Source organism: Rhynchophorus ferrugineus, unplaced genomic scaffold (genome assembly GCF_030347505.1).
Source record: "Rhynchophorus ferrugineus isolate W39M unplaced genomic scaffold, kcgeb_rfMv2 rfM8, whole genome shotgun sequence".
Lineage (NCBI taxonomy): Eukaryota > Metazoa > Arthropoda > Insecta > Coleoptera > Curculionidae > Rhynchophorus > Rhynchophorus ferrugineus.
This window is the reverse complement of record NW_027472587.1, coordinates 10,678,395-10,702,408: the sequence shown is the minus strand read 5'-3', so window position 1 is coordinate 10,702,408 and position 24,014 is coordinate 10,678,395. Positions and strand designations below refer to the sequence as shown.

At 30.8% G+C, this 24,014-nt stretch overlaps 1 protein-coding gene across 4 annotated transcripts in view; it reads left to right on the top strand.

Annotated features, from left to right (window-relative positions):
- Positions 1-22,512, top strand: part of LOC143200782 (sodium- and chloride-dependent transporter XTRP3) — a 34,971-nt gene extending 12,459 nt beyond the window's left edge. Inside the window, exons 2-11 of one of the 4 annotated variants that reach the window (XM_076411460.1) lie at positions 202-434; positions 3,671-3,898; positions 5,104-5,214; positions 5,271-5,512; positions 8,901-8,943; positions 8,997-9,198; positions 10,486-10,808; positions 16,981-17,181; positions 17,720-17,807; positions 20,259-22,512. In XM_076411460.1, the coding sequence (XP_076267575.1) occupies positions 202-434; positions 3,671-3,898; positions 5,104-5,214; positions 5,271-5,512; positions 8,901-8,943; positions 8,997-9,198; positions 10,486-10,808; positions 16,981-17,181; positions 17,720-17,806 (1,670 nt within the window). In that variant the 3' untranslated portion in view covers position 17,807; positions 20,259-22,512. Of the gene's footprint in view, positions 1-201; positions 435-3,670; positions 3,899-5,103; positions 5,219-5,270; positions 5,513-8,900; positions 8,944-8,996; positions 9,199-10,485; positions 10,809-16,980; positions 17,182-17,719; positions 17,808-20,258 lie in introns of all 4 variants that reach the window. The other 3 variants (XM_076411459.1, XM_076411458.1, XM_076411457.1) reach the window with 3 other exon arrangements.
- Positions 22,513-24,014: the final 1,502 nt, after the last annotated feature.

Below are 24,014 nucleotides of genomic sequence, written 5' to 3'. Positions count from 1 at the left end.
ACCGAAAGAACATGGTTATCATACAAAGTTTAATTATGCATGCAGCGCAAAATTCATACTAAACAGTGATACGTTTCCTAATTTGTCTAAAATAACAGTAACTTGACAAACTTATATATATTTTTGCACAGCTACACATACATATAGTTCGTAACAATAAACGCACACTATAATTCATTTTCTATCATTGTTTTGTTTCAGGTGCTTTCTTGATACCATTCGCTGTAATGCTGATACTAGAGGGAATACCGCTCTTCCTGATAGAACTGGGTATAGGACAAAAGATGAGACTGGGCTCGTTGGGAGTCTGGAACACCATCCATCCTTGGCTCGGTGGAATCGGTATATCTTCCTGTTTAGTGACGTTTTTCGTGGCACTGTACTACAATGTGATAATAACATGGTGTTTCTATTATTTGTTCAATAGTTTTCGTGTAAGTATGCAATTTAAAACTTTATTTTGTGTTTAAATAAGTTTGTAATCGCTATATCAGGCGCCTATATATTAATTTTAAAGGATTTACAACAAATGATCTTATTGTGTATTAAATTGCATTAAGTACTACAGTTACTACAGTACATACTTCCTGTTCAAGTCCTACTAACGGGCTTCACTTTTCGGTATGTACCATGTCGTCGAAGAGTGAAGGAACACTTTTTCGGTGCGTCGAAAATGTCTGTTTTTACATCAGTTTGAGGAAAAAGGCGACTGAAGATCATCGAAAGCTGTGTGAAACTTATGGCAACCATACTCCATCGATTTCAATAAGTAAATACTGACACCAAAAACAAGGAGCGTTCTGAGCAGCCAAAAGAATTGGAAGACAAGAATTAATAATAAGCCAATATTACCAATATACAATAATATCAAGCCAAATAAGCCTTGGTCGTTCTGATTACTACTTTCAAGTCATGACCTGTCTGAGCAGCGCTTCCTATAGAAACTCCAAAAAATGGGCCGATTGGTGGACAGACTCAAAAGATTCATCGTTTTTTTGAGATGGTATCAGTAAATTGCCTTAAAGATGGAAAAAGTAGTTGCTATCGATAAACAATATTTTGAATATATGTACAATATGTATAGTATGACAATATAATGTACCGATTTTTCACAATAAAACTTCAAAATAAAAAGAAATCCTTTAAAATTAGTTATAGAGCTAATGATAAGTATTAACATATCACTCAATAAGTTTCCGGTTTGACATTTAGATAATACAACATGACACAATAATTATAGTATTAGAATTGATAAAATGTAAGAACTCAGTTGGACAATGTCCATTAACTAACTAATCATTGATGAGATAATCTGTGGTGACCGGAGCAAAACGGCGAACGTAGACTTTATGGTCGCCAGATAGCGGGTTCTCATGTATTTTCATACTACATCAAATCGTGTAATCAAGCCGAAACCCACATCTGTATCAGCACCTAGTGAAATAAGCTAAGAGGCTACCAAATATAACTCCTATAACATCAAGAAGTCTTCGATCCTTTTCCATAAACTGATTTATTCATTCCATTATATATTAAAATATATTAGAAATTTGTTAAAAAAGATGTGAAATCTTTCACAGTTTCTAATTTTTTATAATACTGAATAAACATCAAAAGTTCTTAGGTAGATAAAAATTGTATATTGAAAGTTGATTGATTTAGTATTGATAATAATTGATAAATAAATAATATAATTTTAAACACGGCTTTTGAAAATACCTATAGATGATATAACAGACCAGAATATTTCCTTCAAAACTAATATTGCATGATGATATTCATTTAATTTAAACAGTTATTAACTATTTATAAAATAAACATATTACAGATATATTAGTATATAGGATGGTTCAGGAAGGAACACATTTTTTTTAATTTTAAAAATTATTATAGAAAATTTGATTTAATACAGTTTTTTTTTCGTTTAAGCAAAGTACACAATAAAGAGTTTATATTAGGCTCATGCATGTATTTTAATCAACGATATATATTGGTAGAAACATATCAGTGTTAACAAATGTTAAACAACCTAACAGTCCCTTCACATAAAATAGCAGTTTTCAATATTATTGAGATACTCGGTGAAGAAATCTACCTCCGAAGACCATAAAACACTTTTATATTATGGTTGTTTCGGATACGGTAATATTACCAGGGTGTATTGTATTACTAGCAACTATAATCAAATGAAACTGTTCGAAATCGAACAAATTGAGCGTATTGCTGTTAAAAATACCAGCAATAACAAATGGCAAACGCAAAGCCGTCCATGTAAATGGATAACAATGCTCAACGCATTGCAAGAGTTGTGTAGGATACACAGTTTAATTTCAATAGGAATTTCTGTAGCACCCAGAGTTATACATCAAACATAACGCCTTCTTATTACCTTCGTCTGGAACAATGGTTTCGTAATGCTGAAAAAGAACGAAAATGGATCGATAATTGGGTCGCTGCCAAACAAACATCATTCTTTCGGCACGACATGTGGCTTATCGAAGGCTTGTGCTATATCTAAGAATATAGCTGAGCATACTTTTTACTTTCGTAGGCTTTTTCAATAACAGCTATTCTGTGGACCTGGTCAATTGTTGAATGCTTGTTAATAAACCCAAACTGGTGTATTGGTATTAGGTTTTTTCTCTCTATGATCGGTTTTATTCTTTTCAACAGGAATTTTTCAAAAACCTTAAATATTACTGGCAGCAATGATATAGATCTATAGGTTTTTATTTCGTTTAGTGATTTTGCAGGTTTTGGGATCATCATAATTTCTGCCATCTTTCAAATGCCTGGGACATATTTTAATCTAAATGCTGTATTGATCAAGTTGTTGAGTTTTATAATTCCCATTCTTGATAGTTTTTGCACTAATTCTCCTGTTATTAAATCATCAGCCTGGTGATTTCCTGGGATTAATGTCAGTTTTAATTACTTTGGTTAGCTCTTTCGGCGTGACTAATTCAATCATCGAATTTCCAGCTTCCATGTCCGGCAGATTATATTCAATATTAATTTCGTTTGGTTTGAAAGATTTTTTCTAGATATTCAGCAAATGCTTCTGCATTTTGGTAATTGTCACGTGCCCAATTCCCACATAGGTCTCTTATGAGTGGACTGTGTAGATATGAGCGCTTTAGATATTTCGTGGCTTTCCAGAGTGAATAATCAGTTTCTTTATCATCTGTTAAATTTCTCAGATAGTCATTTATGGATTTGCTTTTAATTTACAGCATTTCCCTTTTCATTCTTTGGATTATATTGTTTAAAGTATTTTTATTTTCACGTGTTCTGTTTTGTTGCCAATTTTTCGTAATTTTTGTTTTTCAGCTACCATTTCCTTCGCTTTTTTTTGGATAATTAATTCCTATATTTGTACTCTTAATTTCCGATGTATTACTCCAAGCAGAGGTTGAATATCTGCTATGAATTTTTCTATTTCAAAAGTAGTTAGGGTAAATTTTTCATAGGAATGGGTATATATCTTTAATGTAATTCCAGGCTTTGAAACATCGCTTAAAAATCAACTTAAAACGAATATAATTATGTTGTTAACAAAAACCATATTTTATTTCTAATATAATACTCGTATATATCACACTTTATACTATTGTTACTGTTATTATTACTATTACACTAAACTTATAAGATATAAATTATTATGTTACAGTTAGAGTTACCTTGGCAGAATTGTCCGGTAGATCCTCTCACAAACGCCACATCAGTGGAATGCGAAAAATCGTCAGCAACTAAATATTTTTGGTATCGAGTGACATTGGACGCCAGCCCTTCGATAGACGAACCCGGAGAACCGAAATGGTGGATTGTGATTTGTCTGCTGATTGCTTGGCTGGTTGTATTTTTCATTGTTATGAAGGGCATCCAGAGTTCGGGAAAAGTACGTACCTTTTTAATTAGCATATAAAATTACCCCTTAAATATTAAATATTGACGTATCATTTTTTTGTTTCAATTTCTAATACTGTTATTGTTATATCAAATATATTACGAATTATTATAATAAAAAGCACTTTATCTCTCATTATATTAAGGCAAATTCTTAGATAACTTCTCAAAGCCATTTGATTTCGAGGTCAAGAAAGACAAGAATATTTCCTTCAAAATTTACATGGTCTTGTGTTTTTTAGTTAACTTATCTTTATCTTCTTTTTTTAATCTTAAAATGTTTTAAAATTAAATCATAAAGTGTATAGGATGTAGTTATATATAAACAGAAAAAAAGTTAAAGAAACAGTTATAGAACAGGACATAGGGGAAATGTCCCATAATTTTGCTAGAACGTCGAAAATTTTTAAAGCAATTTGCCATAAATAAGGGTAAAGGGCGTCATTGAATTATGATTTTTATTTAGGTTAAATCTTTAATATCTATCCATCTAAAACACAGGTGTTACAGATTGGTTATTATACAAGGCTAATGCATTATATAAAATTTTAAATATAGAAAACAAGTACATAGCATTAGGGTACATGTTTCCCGCAGTTTTGCTAGATCTTCGGGTTGGAAAATGCCCACAAAGAAAAATTACAATAGTACTAGGTGTATCCACGAGCTGTGTTGATTTCACATTGCTGTGAGTAATATAATATAAAAGTAATCTTCGTAAATTCATTTGATTTCGAGGATGATATGTTTCTTGGTTGGTTACGTAGCGACAAGCATTGGTAATTAATCGAGGATCTTTATTTTGGATTACTAGTCAGTTTGATGTTTAAGTGCAACCACATGTTTGCACCCCAAAAGTCCAATTAAGCTTTTTGGTTGACCAATAAAACAATTTCTTTGTTCTTTGCCAAGTTTGGCGACTCTTCCAACTAACTAGAACAGTTGCTTGTGAGTCTGTGATTTTTATCTAACATGATGTTGGACAGGATTTAAAAACAAACAAAACTTTCATAAAAAGAGTAATTGGATTGTTACAATACAACCCAAATGGTATTAGGAAATTAATTGACAATGCCCAGAAATATTTCAAATCAGTTTCGCAAATCAAGACACGAAAATCGATAATTTTAAAACATTTTAATGACTAGCATAGACCACATTCACTATGAAATACCTAAAAATTCTTTTCTCTTATAGGTTGTGTATTTCACCTCCATGTTCCCGTACCTAGTGTTGACCATATTTTTTATAGAAGGTATGACACTAAAAGGAGCTGGAGCTGGACTTGCCCACATGTTAAAACCCAAGGTACCTCCGACACCACACCTAAAACATCGATATACCAACCGAAAAATTGTTTCCAGGTACACATGCTGAAGGATCCGAAAGTTTGGCTGGATGCGGCCACGCAAGTTTTTTATTCCTTTGGTTTAGCTTTCGGATCTCTTATCGCTTTCGGTTCATACAACACTCCCAAGAATAATTGCGTCAGGGATGTGATTCTAGTGTCAGTTTGTAATGCAGTAACGGCAATCTATGCCAGTGTGGTGATATTTGCTATTCTAGGCTTCAAAGCAGTGAGTAAAGTCGATGAGTGTTTACTGGTGTAAGTATAAACATAAAAAATTATTATTATCAGCATCAACGTTAATTAAATAATATTTTAAACTCATAAAGTTACCATAATCGACAATTTAATAATTAAACTAGGCCAAAATATTTGTCTGAAGAAAAAACGTTTTTAGATATACTATATTTTTATTATTTTTTAATAAAATAATATAATAAGATAGAGATAATATAATATTTTTTAAAAATATATTTTAAAGTCTCCTTTTACCAACTATGGGTTTATCTGGACTGGACCTACAGTGTAACGTGGGCTCCGAACCACGGTCCTCAGCATTAAAGCCTACCAACTGGCGCGTGACCAACTTTAGAAATCATCCCAGAAGACATCCGGTCTTACCCAGCCTGGTTACTGGCGTGACTGGGATCATTTTCCTTGTAGGATTTTACACTCTTGCCTAGAACATTAACAAATTTTAACCAATCACAAACATAAATTTACGACCATTCCCCAGCAGGATTCGGACCGTCCTGTTGCCTTTACTACTGCCCCACCAAGCGGACGCTGTTGCTTTTTTTAAATTTTGTAAACGAATTCAAAATATTTGTGTGGCAATATTGTTCAATTAACAGTAGTCAGTACTTAATTTTCCTAAATACTGTTACTCAATTCTTGCGTTGCGGGACCTCAAATCAAATACTCTTTACTATCGAATGAAATATTAAAATGTTGCATTCTTTATTATTTTACTTGCACTATTACTTAGATTACTATTACTTCCTAGTGTCAGTTGTGAATGATTCATTTGAATTTTTCATTTATTACTATTTTCATTCGCGACAATTTTAATCGAATGTTTTATCCGTCAATAGCTTTATACCGACTAGTTTTTGATGTTGCAAATAATGCTTGTAAATCATGTGAGGAATTTATAGTTATATAGACTTATATGGCTTTATATTTTGGTTTTATTATGATTGTAAATAATAATGGACGTTAATATAGCAGCGTTTAGACAATCTATTATACGATAAGATTATTTTTATGTAATAGGGTAAATAATAAAAAAATTTGATATAATAAAATACTTTTGATTGTTTTTATATTATCTTGGCAACTATTGAGTTATGCTCTTTTTTTATTGCCTTTTTCTAATCCTTTCGGTTTTTCTTCAAGCCTTTTGAATGTTAGAACATATTTCGTTGAAATTTGAACGAATTGTTAATACATTATTAAATAAATGATACACATTGATATATATTATTAAAAAATAGTATTTCGCAGATTTATTTTTTAATTTTTATTACGCCGGCTTGGTGGGGCAGTGTTAAAGGCGATAGGACAGTCCTCCTACTGTTGCGACAGATAGTGATTGTTTAATATTTGTGATTGTCCCAGGCAAGAGTGCAATATCCGACAAGGAAAATGATCCCAGTCACGCCAGTAACCACGCTGAGTAAGACCGAATTTTTTTTTGGGATGATTTCTAAGTTGGTCACTTGCCAGTCGGTAGGCTTAATGCCGATGACCGTGGTTCGGGGCCCACGTTAAACTGTAGCCGCACTCCAGATAAACCCCTAGTTGGTAAAAGAAGACTTTGAGGTATAAAAAAGCGACAGCTAAATATTGAATAAAAAATATGATTAAAAATAATTGTGGTACTAAGAGGAGAATTAAAATAATTTTAGAACTATATTAATAACACTAAAATATCAAACAAAATAATGAAATATATTTATGACTTGATAATATATGGTATAATAAATTTAAAAACAGAATTATTATATATAGAATTATGTTAGACAACAACATTACATATTAGACATATTAGACAACTCAAAAATGCTTCTAGAGCATTGAAATCAATTTCTACTACATGACAATGATCCACGTAGTCGGCTTTTACTGACCAATAAAGAGTAAGCGTGTTATTATTGATGCAAACAATTTAGAAGTAGAGATTTCAGTCTTAATGACCAGCCCCCATTCTACAAGATCAAAGTGTTGAAGATAGACAATGGGCAATCTATTGTTTGAAGATTTAACATGAATAAATGCAACAAGAACATGTCTCTACATATGTTGTCTGCAAACAACCTGGATCCGCTTACAGAAACCTGCTTTTCACTGATTGGCTGGCAATAAAAAGAAACTGAATCTTTAATCTGTTTTAAAACAAATTTAGCTAAACTGTTGCTAAACTAAACCAATATGTTTACTAAGGCTCATTTGGTCCTACGGAAGCCAATTATGTAACCATTATACTTGCCAACCAAGTAAATATGAGTGATAGCGGTGAAGTATGTACACCACCATCTGATCTGATTAATGGACATAAATATATAAAACAGATTTTATGGCATATTCAATGTATACGTCATATATAAAATAATTATCATAAGACGTGCTTGTTACTCCTTGGCCCACATTGTTAAACCTCTAAAGGTAATGAAAAATTCGCTTAATTGAACTTGCCTTAGAAAAAACCTTAGTTAAGCAGTCAAAAACTAATAGTTGCGCAGCTAGCTAGTTTCTTCCGTGACATCATTCATATGTTATTAAATGATTCAAATTCATAGAAAACAAAATATGATTAAAATTTTTGTTAATTACTATTAAAAAATTATTAAATTGTTATTATTCTGTTTTAAAAATATAATAACGTATATTCAACGGTGCTTTATAGGTAATACACCGGTAATAATAATAAAAACTTGATTATTCAAACTTTAAGCATAAGGCAGTAGAGTGTATAATATTTTTTATATCCAAACCTTTATATGTGATATATCCCTACATTGTAAAAGGACTTCTATTTTTTTATAAGGCTTCATTAAACCTAGTCTCCATTATAGTTATATAATACTTAAATCTCTTTAACGTTTATACTTTACCAATTTTATTGGAAGTAGAACTATGTCTGACGATATTTATAATTTCATAACTATGTAGAACCAGAGTCTAAATATATAGTAATAACAATAAACACGTCTCTATTATTAATAATATATTTTAAACTAAATTAACAATATTATATTAATATGCGATGATCTATATCTTTTTATGTTTCGGGATTCGAGATCAAAAACAATTGAACACCAATTATTCTACAAAAATCGCAATAAAGATTTTCAAACCTTGGTAATGTAAGATATTCTTGTTAAGGAATAGTTTATATTTAAGGAAATATCGATGAAAGTAGTATCTAAAGTTTTTTCAACTTCCTGTGTCTATGTAGCATCAATAATATCATCTTTACAATAGAAATATCGATTGTCAAAGGTTAATACTGGTTATAACACCCGAAATATAAAAGAGAATTTTTTCTAATTTTATAATTGCCATTAGTATTAAAATTTGTTCTAATAAAATGAAACAAAATTAATTATCTTCAAAATTACTGATTATTTTTTATTATTTCTAGGAATAATCCAGAAAATTGTTCTCTGGAGACCGAACTGAACAAGGTAATAGGATCGTAAAACTTGTTTATTAATTATCCTAATTAAAATATGTTTAGGCTGCCGGCGGAACTGGATTGGCCTTCATCGTTTTCACGGAAGCTATTGTGAAACTGCCACTAGCTCCATTCTGGGCCATCCTCTTCTTCGTCATGTTGCTATCGCTGGGAATTGGCTCACAGATCGGGATATTAGAAGGAATGCTTTGCACCGTATTCGATATTGATATTTTAAAAAGAGTCAGCAAGCAATATATAACAGGTAATGTAATTAAGCTTGTTTGGTTGATAAAAATATAACTGTAACATATTACTAATATATATATATATATATATATATATATATATATATATATATATATATATATATATATATATATATATATATATATATGAGGAGAACATTCTCCAGGGAAGGTTTCCTTCAATTACTGTTTCTAATTCGCTTGATCCTTGTTAACTCTACAGAAATTATCTCATCTAAAACAAAATCATTTTTAGCAATGAAGTATGTTTACCATAAAATCAGTAAACATACATATAAACTTTGAAAAACAATGAAAAACATTGAATTTTTAAATTTAGTCCATACTGGTCTAATCCAAAACATCAAATACATGTTTCCTTATCTTGAATCAAGAACAAAAATAGGTTGTTTCAACATAATTACATCTAAAACAAGCGAAATTTTCCTTAAATTATCAAAGAAAGACATGTTTTTCTCCTTCAAGGAGGATTTAATTAATATTTTTCATTCAATCGTTTCATTAATCTGAGAATTCAGCATTATAATGTTTGTACCATAGAATTTTAAATAAAAAACATAATTCAGCATAATACTTGTCAGGCCATGGTTTGGCTTCAATAGTATTTTTCTCCATCAAAAAAGTACCGATAAACTTTTTTCTTTTTAATTTATTATCCTGAAAAAAGTTGCTTCACTAAAACGTTTCATAGAGTAATAGAGAAACAACTCATTCTAGGTCTCTGGAGAAGAGTACACTGAAGTTATTGATTGTAACTCTAGACACCTGTTAAGAAAGTTTCAGACATTGTGTTGTGAAGACTTTTAGTTGGTTCTTAAACACAGTCTAACACGTGCACATTATGGTATCACATAACTAACCCTCTTTAATGACCAGTAAACAGTAAATAAAAACTATTTCATTTTCAATATATAAAAATATAATAACATAAAAATAAATATAAACCAAACCAATCCAAAATAAATATAAAGAAAATTTCAACAATATATATAAATATATATTAGTGTATATTTAGAAAAAAATATGAAATAAATCAATTCAAATAAACCAATAAAGCGAGTCAAAAAAATTATTGCAGTGTCATCCATATATTATGGATGCTGCGAAACAATTCCTCAAGTCCTCAAAGTTAAATCTCTAATTTCTCCATGGTTGTAAAGACACGATATATAAATTTGAGCACATCGTTTCATTGTGTCATCTATGTAGCAGACGATGTTCTAGATCCACAAACAGTGAATTCACAATATATAAATCTATATTTTTCTTCATTTCCCTTTCAGCGTGTTTGTGTTTGACCTGTTTCGTTATTGGACTGATCTTCACCACTGGAGCTGGGGAATATTGGCTAAGCATGTTCGATTCCTTCGCTGGAACTATTGGTTTGGTTGTGGTGGCCCTAATGGAGATGATAGCGGTGATCTATGTGTACGGACATGAGCGGTTTACCAACGACATATACGAGATGACCGGCTATAAACCAGGCCTCTACTGGCAGATAACGTGGCGATTCTTAGCGCCATCAATTATGGTTGTGATTTTAACGTCATCGATTGTATCAATGCTTGTGGAACCTCTAGAATATTCAGCCTGGAGCGCAGAGCAGGTAAGTTCAATTATATAGTAAATTAGTATTCTACAAAATATTCCTTAACATCTACAAACAACATGTAGTTGCAAAAAAAATGAACAAAATTTTTTTCGCCTAATTAGCTATATCTTCGAAAATAACCTATTCTAAATATTTATTCCATCCAGTATATTACCCCCTTAAGGCTACAGGACGGTCCTCCTACTGCTAAGATAGTCGCAGGTTCAAATGCAGCAGTGAATGGATGTACTTTACGTTTGTGATCGTCGTTATAAATATCTCTAAGCGACAGTGTAAAATCTGACAGGAATAACTGGGAGTCATCCCTAAGTTAGTCACTGGCCAGTCGGTAGGTTTAATACCCAGGACCGTGATTTCATGTTAAAGAATAGGTCCAGTTCTGATATATCCTGATTGAGCATTGATTGACTGATAATATTTTTAAAGTATCCCCAACATTTAAACATTTTTTGGAGATCATCAACATATTACGCATTCTAAGGAACCGAAAAAAAAGACAGAGCCAATTAGCAGTTATAATGCTTAGAATATTAGAAATAATAAATATAAAATAAACCGGAATAAATAATCAAACTTACCAATATTAATATTGAAACAAAACAGGTATCTAGACAAATAATTAAATAATAAAACTATCTATAGATAAAAGTAATTTATAATGCTATATATAAAGTAAAAATATATTTTTTGATAAAGACCGATTTCCTTGAGGAATCTCTCAGTGATACGACCACTCATGACTTGTTCTTGTCGTTAATCGTAAATAGAAAAGAATGTTCAAAACATAATTTTTAATAAAAATATGTATATTTTATTCAGCCCAAAATTATCTAGTTGTTTGTTATCATGTTATGGTAATTTTAAATTTCAATTAAAATAGCATTCAATAACTGAATAATATAATCAAATTTAGTGAACATATTGACTTTATCATTATCTTCATTTTTTATTTTCTACAAGAGTGTTCATTATGTGACAGTATTATGATCAAAATTAACAAAAAGAGTTTTCTTTATGATAACTTAAATCTACGTATATAACTAGGAAGATATTTATATAACTCTGGTGAAATAATGTTTATACATGTCACTGCTGATTTTTGTAATATATGTACATCACTACACAAAACTACACAATATCAGATGGTTTGATTGTTTTAAGTGTGTGTCCTGTTCTGGTGGTATCCAAAAGTTGCAATATTTCAATATTCGTATGAGAATGGAGTCTTTCCTCATGCCCCCTTGCAATTTTCTTGATTTTTGAATGACTGTGGGTATCTGAAGTTCTTGATGTAGGTAATCAGTCCTATAGTATTTGGGTGCACCCACAATACCTCTAGGGACTTTGTTCTGAAGAAATAGTATTTTATTTAGTTTACTCTTTGCAGAACATCCCCATAATTGAACTCCGTATGTCCATATAGGTTTCAATATTTGCTTATATAATAGCAATTTATTATGTACTAATAATTGCGATTTTCTTCCAATTAGCCAGTTCATTTTCCTATATTTCAATTCCAGTTCTTTTCTTTTCTTCTTTATATGTTCCTTCCAGCGAAGTTTTGCATCGAGATTCATTCCGAGATATTTAGCGTTGTTGCTATATGGAATGATAGTGTTATTTAATGTTATTGGTGCTTGTACGGTCGGTTTATAGGTGAACTGCACATATACAGATTTACTTTCATTAATTCTTATTTTCCAAGCTTGTGTTCAATTATTTATATTGTCACTTGCCTGTTGTAAATTTCGTGAGGCTTCTTCACTATTGTCTCCGCTCAGCTATAACCGCAGTATCGTCAGCAAATGTAGCCATCGTGATATTTTCCATTTGTGGTATATCACAAGTGTAAAGTAGATAAAGCGTTGGTCCCAGTACACTTCCTTGTGATACACCTGCTTTAGCTTCTTTTATTGTAAAGTAGGCTTCTTCTTGTTTGACTCTAAACATTCTAGTTGTAATGTATGATTCAGTATATTCATTTAATAGTTCGGTGTATTGTTTTGGTAGCATTTTCTCTAGTTTATGCTGTATGGAATGATAGTATTATTTAATGTTATTGATGCTTGTACGGTCTGTTTATAGGTGAACTGCACATATAAAGATTTACTTCATTAATTCTTATTTTCCAAGCTTGTGTCCAATTATTTATATTGTCACTTGCCTGTTGTAATTTTCATGAGGCTTCTTCGCTATTGTCTCCGCTCAGCTATAATCGCAGTATCATCAGCAAATGTAGCCATCGTGATATTTTCCATTTGTAATATATCACAAGTGTAAAGTAGATAAAGCGTTGGTCTCAGTACACTTCCTTGTGGTACACCTACTTTAGCTTCTTTTATTGTAGAGTAAGCTTCTTCTTGTTTGACTCTAAACATTCTAGTTGTAATGTATGATTCACAAACTATCACAAATAATCAACTATAATAATAAAATATATCATATTAATAACTAGAATTAACGAAAAATGTGTTACTATCTATATTGTTAAGTGATTTTTAGTGATTTTTCAAAATAACTTTATTTATATAAATTTTAACACAAATCGATGATAACAATAATATTGCTGATAAAGCAATAATTCCATCAATTTAGAAGTGTTATCTACTGTAGGATAAATAATTGAGATGTTAGTTCGATCCGTTCTCCTTTAGGGATCTAATACCTATTTCAAGTATGTTACATCCAACCAGGTGAAACGGCTTCAATTTTTCCAAAATAAGTTCCTCAGGAGAATCTTAACCGCTCCATGGTTCATAGTGGATATAAATTCATAGGGAAACTGATACTCCAGAAATCAAACACTTCATATCTCAATCATTCCACAAACAACAACTCAGCTCAAGTTCTTCTGAAAACGTGCTTGTTCGCGAGCTGGTCGACATGCTGGGAGCTTAGCACCGCGTCACCGCTAACCTCCCCCTATTTCAGGCTGAAACAGCCACATCTGTAGCTGCAGTCATAACTTTTGCCCCCATATGACAGTATCCAGTCATGTTTTAACTTAAGTTCGCGAATCAATAGAATCGCCAGGTCCTCGTACCCAATAACGGTTGCCCGATTAGTGGATGCCATATCCCTAAATTCCCACAGGGGTCAACTGTGAGGCGGTTTTGGTTCAGTGTATTGATAAGCCCAAAGGCAGTCCAACATAATCCGGTCCAACTTGTCACTTCAGGGCAAGTCTCCGCGATCAAGTATGCGTAATGCATTCCACCGCCTGGTTTTAGGCCAGAACAAAACAAATAATTGTAGAATTTCTTAAAGTAGTTCCAACAAGCTTAAATGTAACCGTACTCTATTAATATAACGTTACAGAGACCTGAGCAAACGGTAGTCAGACAGGACAAGCTCCGGGCTATACGATGATTGCATAAAAATTTCTCATTCAATATTTCTCAATTTTTGCCGAGTTATTAAAGATGTATATGGTGCAGCATTATTACAATGGAAGACAACGCTTTTTCTATTGCTAAATTGAACAATTTCTTTTCAATCTCATCAAATATTTAGCACCACCTTCCTTAGCCTTAATGTGGGCTTTACAACCTTCATTTGTTTGAAGAATGGCTCGATTTAGTTTCAATCAAGTATGAAGCTTATTTTGTTATCCAATTGGTTCAAAACTGTACACCAAACACAATTGTGTGTGAATGTCTAGTTCAGCAGCGATGTTACGAAGTGAAATATGTCGATCTACCTCGATATATTTAAGGATAATTTTCATGGATTTTTTCACGAGATTCCTCTTTGGTATTGAAATTTCGATTCATTGACGTTCGCTTAACTCATCGCCACAAGCACCACTCAATTTTCAGTAAGCTTACGCCTGCGAAACTTATGACCAAATGTTATCTTTTATCTGGTAAAATAATTACTTTATATTAAACCTTAAGAAAACCTTTTATATATTGGAAATCGAGAAGAAACTTTTTTAATCTTGCGTAGAACTAATCCGGACCATGTACAACATTTATAAATTAGTTGTCGACTTTCAACCAAAGTTTCTATATATAGAGTAAGGTCAGAGAACGACAAGGCTATTTACGCAATATCCTTTTAAATTAGTTTTTGATACTTTGTGTTTTGGGGAACTTTACAATTTTGTTATTCGGCTTGTGTGATCATAATTTAAATTTTCTTCAATATATTATGTATTCCATTACTCCTAACTTGTTTCATAAATCAGGTGCTTACTTTTTTCATTTTAAACAGGGAAGTTAAATAATTAGTTTCGTATTTAACGTTTTTAGAAAAATTATTTTTATTTGATACAATTTGAGAGAATGGTAACAATTTGAATCATCAAAATTATATGGTAATGTCAGTCCGTTGGCTTCTATATTAGTTTTTCTTTGGGATTCCTGGTTATTTTCAGAATGTTAATATTAAATGTTCAACATTCCGACGAAATTCTTATTTGTATTAGAGGATTAGCCAATATCATTCCTCCTTGCTTAGTCTTTGGTTCGATGTCCCCATTGAGCGGGATGATGGGTTGTGGTCCTTGGACTTCTCCTGGTTCTTCGATCTATACTACGTTTTTATCTATTCCGTTTCCCTTTGTTTGTTTAATTTTGATTATACAGTTTGGCCTCTGGCGCTTTTTTTTTTGACATATGGAATTTACTTTTAACAATGCTGTTTTTTTTTGTTTTATTAAGGTCTTGTTATGCGAGAAGGACCTGGTTGTGATAAAACGGGATGGATGTTGGGACTCTGGCCGGGTAAAGGAATCAATTTCTTCGTTGACTTTATCGGGGACTTCGTTTTTTTATTAAATCCCATGTAATTTTGTTGTAATATTTAATTGTTTTTTTTTTGGATCGCTGGTCATTAAGAGTTGTTGCAATCTTTGCGTATTCTGATCTGGGAATTCTATGATGACTCTGTTAACTATTTGGTGGACGATAATCTTTAATCTGTTGTAAAAGCTTATTGTTGATTAATTTAATTGCCTTTTTGATATTGCAATTGCTGTAGAAGTATCTGCTGTACTGTCGCCAAATCTTTGTCTAAGGGCTGGTTTTAGTTGCTGCCACACTGTTAGATCTGGTCTTGAAATAACAAGTTTTGAACTTCGCCAATTAATTTTGCTTTTATTGCGGCGTTTGCCATATAAGCTTGCATGAAGATCTCTAGTTGTGATGGGTTACCGTTGAAGGTACCACAGAAATATCTTCTCCTTTTTCCTGGAAATCAATTAAACATACTGGTTTAATTGAAACGATTCCAAATGAAATATTCAGTCAATTCCTATGACCATTTTCGTAGACATCTGCAAACTGCTGACAAAATAGTTAATTCATCAACTGCTAAGCTCTCTGAAAGTTCGCCGAGAGTTTAAGCTGGATTATCGCCCAATATGTCTTGCAATTCATTGTCTATGAAGACTGTTTGTTCTCCATGCTGTTTTTTGTCAATGTGTCATCAAAATAATCACTTTTAAATGTTCAATCAGATTTCTTCAAATCTAGCGTCTATATACACTGAATACGTAGATACACTGTTATGTAGATAAATATCAAAGGACCTAATAGAAGGTTGTTAAAGAAGATACATGTTAATACAATAAAATAACAAGTTCAACAATATCAAGTTTATTTGATATTATTATTTTACACTGTCTACTTATATGTTATACAGAAACAATATTTTTGCCTATTTTAAACCTTGTTGCAAATTGATGCACTTAATTATTGCATTATTATTACCCCTTTTTATTAAAATTATCTATTATGTTTAAAAATGCTGTGATTTCAACTTTTAAGTACCTTTTTCAGTTCATACTATAATAACTCACTTGCTGTTATAATGTATGGTTTCAAAATACTCGACCAATCTTCAGTCTTTCATTGTTAGACATATATCATCAGTTTTTTTAATTCATGGAAGTATGACGGAGCTAAATTAGGTGAATAGGGCGTTTACGAAATGATATAAACTGGCTTTCTGTTGAAAAAATTGCGATTAAACGACCGAAAGTTATTGACCAATATTATCGGCCTCTAGAAACTAAAAAGCCTCACACAAACGACGCATACACTGAAATAATATTCCTTACTGACTGTCTGACTATACAGAAGAAATTCCCAGTATCACCGGACTACTAGTACTACAAGACACATATTACGTAAAGTCCTGATTTTGTTTTATTATATTTAAGGGAGATTCTGTGAAGAAAAGCTATCCCGGATGGGTTCTTGCCATAGCAGCCTGTATGATCCTCGCAGGAATCCTACCGATACCCATCGTATTCCTGCTCAGACGTTACCAAAAGCTCAACTTGGACATCAACATACACGAGGGATCCATACGAAGAATTGACACGACCGTATCCACCAAGGAAATGATAACCGACGTAGACGTAAGTTTAACACCTATTTTGCCTTATTTCATCTCGATGTACCCCCTCTGTTCACTTGTTACTGCTATGAATCCGTCTCAATGTAAAAAGCTTTTAAATGTTAGCTTGCTAACATGCACTAATAATAGACTTATTGCGCGATTCTAATTAAATTATTTAGATTGAAAAAATCCGTAACTATTTTTAGGTTAACAGTCATACGTCATCATATATAATTCGAAATATTATACGGTCAATTTCATAAAATAAAATCAGACTCTATATTTTATGGTTAGTTTAATTATTTTGATTTGTTATTTTTTTATATCAAGTAATTTGACGCCTACGTAGTTTGTCGTATTTTCAGTCGTCGATATTCATTTAAATTATTTAATTTTTATGTAATACTGGTATTTTTTGAGTAAGTTTTTCAAAATTTAAATGTTCTTATTTTATTTATTTATTTTTCGGTAAAACAAAATAATGAAATCTACAATTTATTAGATAAAACTAGTATGCTAGTTACCTTTTACTAATTAGCTTTATGACTCAAAACTAGGAGCAATTAACAAGTCCAGACGGACCCTGCCTTACCGCTTCAAACACGCTCAAAAATAAATTCACTATTGGTGATTTTGAGGTCTAATGTAAGTATGTGTTCACACCTGTGTATGTAGTAGCCCACGTAGATTTTTTTGTATATAACAAATTAAATACATAGTCGATTATATACATTTAAGATCAATAATGTAGAATAATTAAAATAAAGTTCATTCGCCAAATTTTAATATAATTAATTAATTATTAATCTAAGTCATATATTGTTGTATTACATTTTGTTATTTACATTATTTATCTTGAAGTCTTGCCATTTAATACAATTATAAATAGTAAAAAGATAACATAATAATAAATATATTTTAATATGATTAATGAAATGCTTATCATATTTACATTTATTATGATAACAAATTTTAAATGATTTTTTATTCTTAATTTATAAAATAATTCATTTTATAGCCAGACAAATTATATTTGATATTGCAATTACAATTATAATTAACTCTAAATAAAATCAAACTTGTATGAATGGATATACTTATAATTTTGCTTAAATTTACTAATATACGTTTTTTCTTCGCTAAATAACATAAAATAATTTAAATAAAAGCTTTAAAATAATTTAGTGACAATGCTAATGAAAATTAAAGAAACAAAACAATATTGATGTCAAATATAGTAAATTTCAATATCGAAGTAACAGCATATTCGTACCCATGTGCTCTAAAAGTACCTTGTATGTCTGAATTCTTCTCTTGTAATTTTATGTATTTCATCTAGTTGTTTATTGCACTCCAAATATGTACAATATTATCTGCAGCAGTCTCAACAACCATTCCTTATATATTCTTATGAAGTGTACATGCCTACATTTCATTTTTGTTTTAATAACCTCTATCAATAACACAAATATTGATATATATAAATTTAATCTACCCTACCAAACAGTGTTAGATTACTAGTTACATTGTACATTTTCTGCGATTATATGAGATTTAAAAATTACTCTTTCTGGTAATTTTGTTGGTGTGGTCACATCTAGAATATATTGTATTTATTATTCATATTTTAATTTTTAGTTACGTCTTCCAATGAATGTTGTAATATTTGGTAATATATAATATAATAACAGATACTTACAGGCATTAATATATATGTAGTCATAAACTATAACATTTACATTTCTTCTATTACCAATAAAAATATTGTGTTTTTTCTGAATTTCATTAAATGTTCACGGCCATATATAATAAATTATCAAATATATTAAAACATAACCACAAAATTAGCAAATAATAAATATAACCATCTTGTATTCTAAGGTTATGTTACTTACAGCTGTCAATTTTTAGAATATGCTATTTTACCCCAGCTAATTTAAAAGTAATTTATTGATTTAGCATTCTTCTGTGGATTTGTAAAGCATTTATGGTACTAAGAGACGCAATTTTCTTCACCAGTAAAATTTCTGAATGTTTTTCAATAATGTTTTCTCTCAATTTATATAATATTCATTTTGCTTTTTTTCTGGATCACTAATTTGACTTTTAGCTATTTAACTTTCGGTCAATTCTTAATAGTTTCGATGCTTATAGTATATTGATAAAGTAACCAATGAGTGTTAATGTTAATAATAACACCTGTTATTAAAAGACAATAGTCTAATTCTGGAGAATCATAAAATGCGCACAAGGATTTGAACTTTCAACGTTGCCACTTACTGTAAACTATACGTACATTTAAAGAATATAATATAAATAGATTAAATTATTTTGAATTCACAGATTAACCTAACATTTCCGTTGAGATTCAGGTTAATTTTTTTCGTTTTGGTTGATTCCAATGTGAGTCTGTGTTTTCCAAATTACCATTGCTTAAATTATCTCGGGTTTCATGCAATATAGCGTCCAATTCTAAATCGTCAATGTCTAAAATATAATGAATTTTGTATAGAATTAAATTCAATTTGCTAGATTAAAATAAAAATCGAGTATATACGCACCTATATGGAATGTCCGCATATATATGTTCAAATTAAAAGTATTATAAAGGCTTTTTGACAATATTCTCAAATACATGATTTATCTATTACCACCCACCATTTATTATCAAAATATGAACAGTACAAGAACAAGTAAACTATAGACAACAACAATATTAACTTTACAAAACAACGCCTTTACCAGTAGCTGGATTAAACCCACAATGATCACTGTAGTTCATTGGATTTTACCTCTCGATTATTTGTAAATGACAACGTCGCAAATTCAGGCAGGCGGAAACCACCAGTTGCTATGATTCTTCAGAAATAGCCACTACTTACTAAAAGACGCTGATATTCATGAAATTAGGTTGGACTAACTATTACCCAATTTATAGTTGAAATAAAACTTATAAGTTTAGTAGAAAAAATTAATTGCAACACTCATTAAACACTAACATGACATTATTACTTGCTTATTGTTACTTTAAGTATATACCAACATCGTTTAATTAACACGCTCTTGACTATAACATTGAAGAATTATCCTTTTCAGCTGGATGAGAACGACGAAATAGACGGACCTCTATCCATCTATCACGACGATTCGGACTCGTCGGAAGACGAACGTCCCCAATTAAACACTAATCTAGGACGGAATTTCCATTTGGAGGTAATTAAATCTTAAAGAGATGTCTTAAAGTTACGTATACATATAAAATAATACTATTAATGTAAGAAAATTATTTTGTATATTCGACAATTGACTTAAACCCATTTTTTTTGACATTCTATAACAGAAACGAAGACGGGAAAGTGGTTTTGAGTCAAACGAGACGGTTAAGTTTCAACGGTGACATTGTATGACCGTGGGATATGTTTGTTAATCACGAGTTAATTAATGAAGAACTATAAAAATAGTTCTGGTGGATTAATTCGTGACTGTGGATATGTGGATATGATGTTACTGGACAACTATTTTTGTATTTGTCCAAAAATGTGATACTACTCTTAGGAAGATGTTTCATATACTTTTTTACATGGGTTATCTTTACATGTTGCCGATTTTTGCTTCTGAGTCGTAGATGTACAAGACATTGTAGTAAAGATAAAACCTAGCTGTTGTTATATGGGTTTTATTGAATTGTGATTTTAAAAAAATATATATACAAATATATTTTTTATGTTGGATCACATTGAGGATATTTTCAAATGTTTAAATGACGGTGATTTTCGTTTAATAGTCATAGCGATGATTTGTTCGTTGTAATTTCGTAATGTAACAAAGAACGTGTTCAAAACAGTCAATTTAGTTTAAAATTATTTTTGGTATTTGTCTGGTTGCATACGTAATAATAGAAAAAATTACACTACCGATTAATGACATGTGTGTATATTTAGTTGCAGAACCATTAAAACTAATTGTTAATAGTAATAAATTGAAAATTAAAACAGGAACGAATTAAGTATGATATTATGGAAAATATTGTTACACATGCTGCCAGACCATAAGACATCTCTTGAATCAGTCTTCCACATGGAAGTAAAAGAATACGTGACTGTCTCTTCCAAGTGGTTTGACTCAAAATATTGTTGTTGTTGAAAAAAAATAGATATAGTACATAATGATGTATCTTAGCGCAATGTATATAGTGTAAATATATTATTTTTAATTTTAGTTCTATAAAAAAAGTATCCCCTTACATTATTTTATTTATCTACTCTCCATGGTAATATTTCGCCAATAATATTTGCGCAAAATAAAAACGACTTTATTTAGATATGGGCATAGATGGAAATATCGTTTTGCTTTCGTATTTTTTCTTATATAAAAGCAATCTAAACTTTATCAGGTATATTTGAATAGTTTGTTACTCGCGAGCCGGTCAAAAACCGAATTAAAATCTATATGTCTGGTTCATAATCCGCTTTATTTTCATAGAATTGTTTTGATGGAAGAGAAACAAGTAGAACTTTTTGAAAAATCAAAATATTCGTTAAAAAATCTTTTCTTCTGGCTGAGAACGGTGGAACTCTGAAGACAATACATCAAAACTAGATCGAAACAGATATAGACGTAGAAATAAAATGGAAAAAATTGACTTCGAAATTAGACGTACTTCATTAGTTTTTTTAGTTTTAAATGAAAAATGTGTTTTTATATTTAGGTAATTAATGCAATGTTAATTAATGCATCTGTTAAAAAAGCTATAATAGATTGCTTGTTAAAAAAAGAACGATTAAACGTTCGGTTTCTTTTACCTGAATTGTGACATTTTAATTGTTCTATTTTTATCCATAATTTGTTGTTTTTTAATTACAAATATTACGCAATAAATATATAAGCCGATGCGATGGTTTCATCAAAGTTATCTAGGACTTTTGTCGCTACAAAATTAATATTCTGCTCGAACGCATTCTTCTAAAACTAGTAACATTGTTTATCCGTTAATGGAAATAAATTAATGCTTCATAGCGTTTATTTGGTTATCTATTTATTGCTGATGTTTATCATAGAAAAATAACTTCTTAAAATCTAAATTAGATGGCTCTATGTACTTTACATATTTAAACAATTGCTCAGTTTTTTTAGGTTGTTAAATACGTGTTACTTTTTGTATAAAGTCTAGGATCGTCGATGGATTTTTATATGAGAGAAAGAATATTTCCAGTTTCAGCGTTGCTAGAAAATACTAAATGTGTATGTGTGATTAAAACAAAAAGGAAGGAATATTCTTTCTTACGAGATCTTATTCAATAATTGATAGATTTATCAGAAGTAATAAAATCATACATTTCTGTGAAAGTTATGAATTAGTTTGATTTACCATGTCCTTTTTTACCTTATACTATCTATCGTGAATATTGAACTAACTATATTTAGATTTAGAATTGATATTGAATCAGTCTTTGATTAATCTGAACAGTGGTAATGTTTAGTTATTAATTAACAGTGCTATATAACATTAAAATGGACTATATCCTCATGTCTTAGCGATTCTCTAAATTTTTTCAAAAACAATCAGTATCTGAAGGTCACAGTGTAAGTAATCAATGCTGAGAAGGAATTTTTATCTTCGTAAAATATTTCAGTGAGCTTCCAAGTTTTATGGACCTGGTAAATTGTTAAATTTTTTAATAATAATTAGTCATTGACGACTAACCTACAATTTGTTTTCAAATGAAACTAGATATATATCTGGGATAACCCATAGGTCCTAACTTAGTCTCCAGTCTAATAAGGTTTATGTATTAACACTGCTGTTTTTTCTATTAAATGTAACTCACTACACCATACAAAATCAAATGGTTTGATTCTTTTGAGTCTGTGTTGGTTCTGCTGTTATTCAAGAGTTGCAGTCCTTCAAAAGTAACATAAAATGGAGCCCCTTCACATATTTTCTTGCGATTCTTTTGATTTCCTGAGTTACACTCAGTGTAAATACTCATTGTGTAAGACCTTCTGGATGTTCTGGAAACTCGTATTATATTTACATTGCTTTTCGTAAAGCAATCACATAATTGAACTTCATAGGTCCATATAGGTTCTAATACTTGTTGGTATAATGCTAATTTATAAAGTACAAATCAATTATTGATTTTCAAATTCACCAATACATTTTTCTATATTTCAACTACTCTTCGGTTTTCATCAAGAGCCATTCCGACATACTTAACGTAGTTGCTATACGGAATGATAGTGATGTTAAGGTTATGTATTGTTATTAGTCTTTGTGCAGTCTGATTATGGGCGAACTGCACATGCATAGATTTACTTTTATTATTTATTATTTATTGGTCTATTAGTTATAACAGACCAGACCAGAATGTTAAGATACTTTATGGTTTGGTTATGATTTTCTCAATTTTTCATTTCCCACTGGTTTACCGTAATCCAATTTCCTATTCGAAACAAAATATCTGGATAGGTCAAATATAAATAATTTTACTGAATTTCTGACTTGATATCCATTAGGATAATGATGTTCGGACACGATATGTGAATTAATTAAAGTGTATCTGAACGTTTCGAAGATTTATATGTGGTTTATCAGCCGATATTTTATCAGAGTAACGAATGACAGGATAAACGTGAACAGGTACCGTGGGATCTGGCTCGGAAGACCTCAGTTTGAGTGTTCGCCTTTAGTATACATCCTAGTTTTTTTTTCTATAATTTTTATCAATCAAATGATTGAAATATGTCGGAAGACTTCCGGATATGTTCGCAATTATTTAATTGGACGATATAAATAATCAATTTATCAATTATTTGATGGTGAATGTGTGTTTCTTTGTCACAGGAACAGAT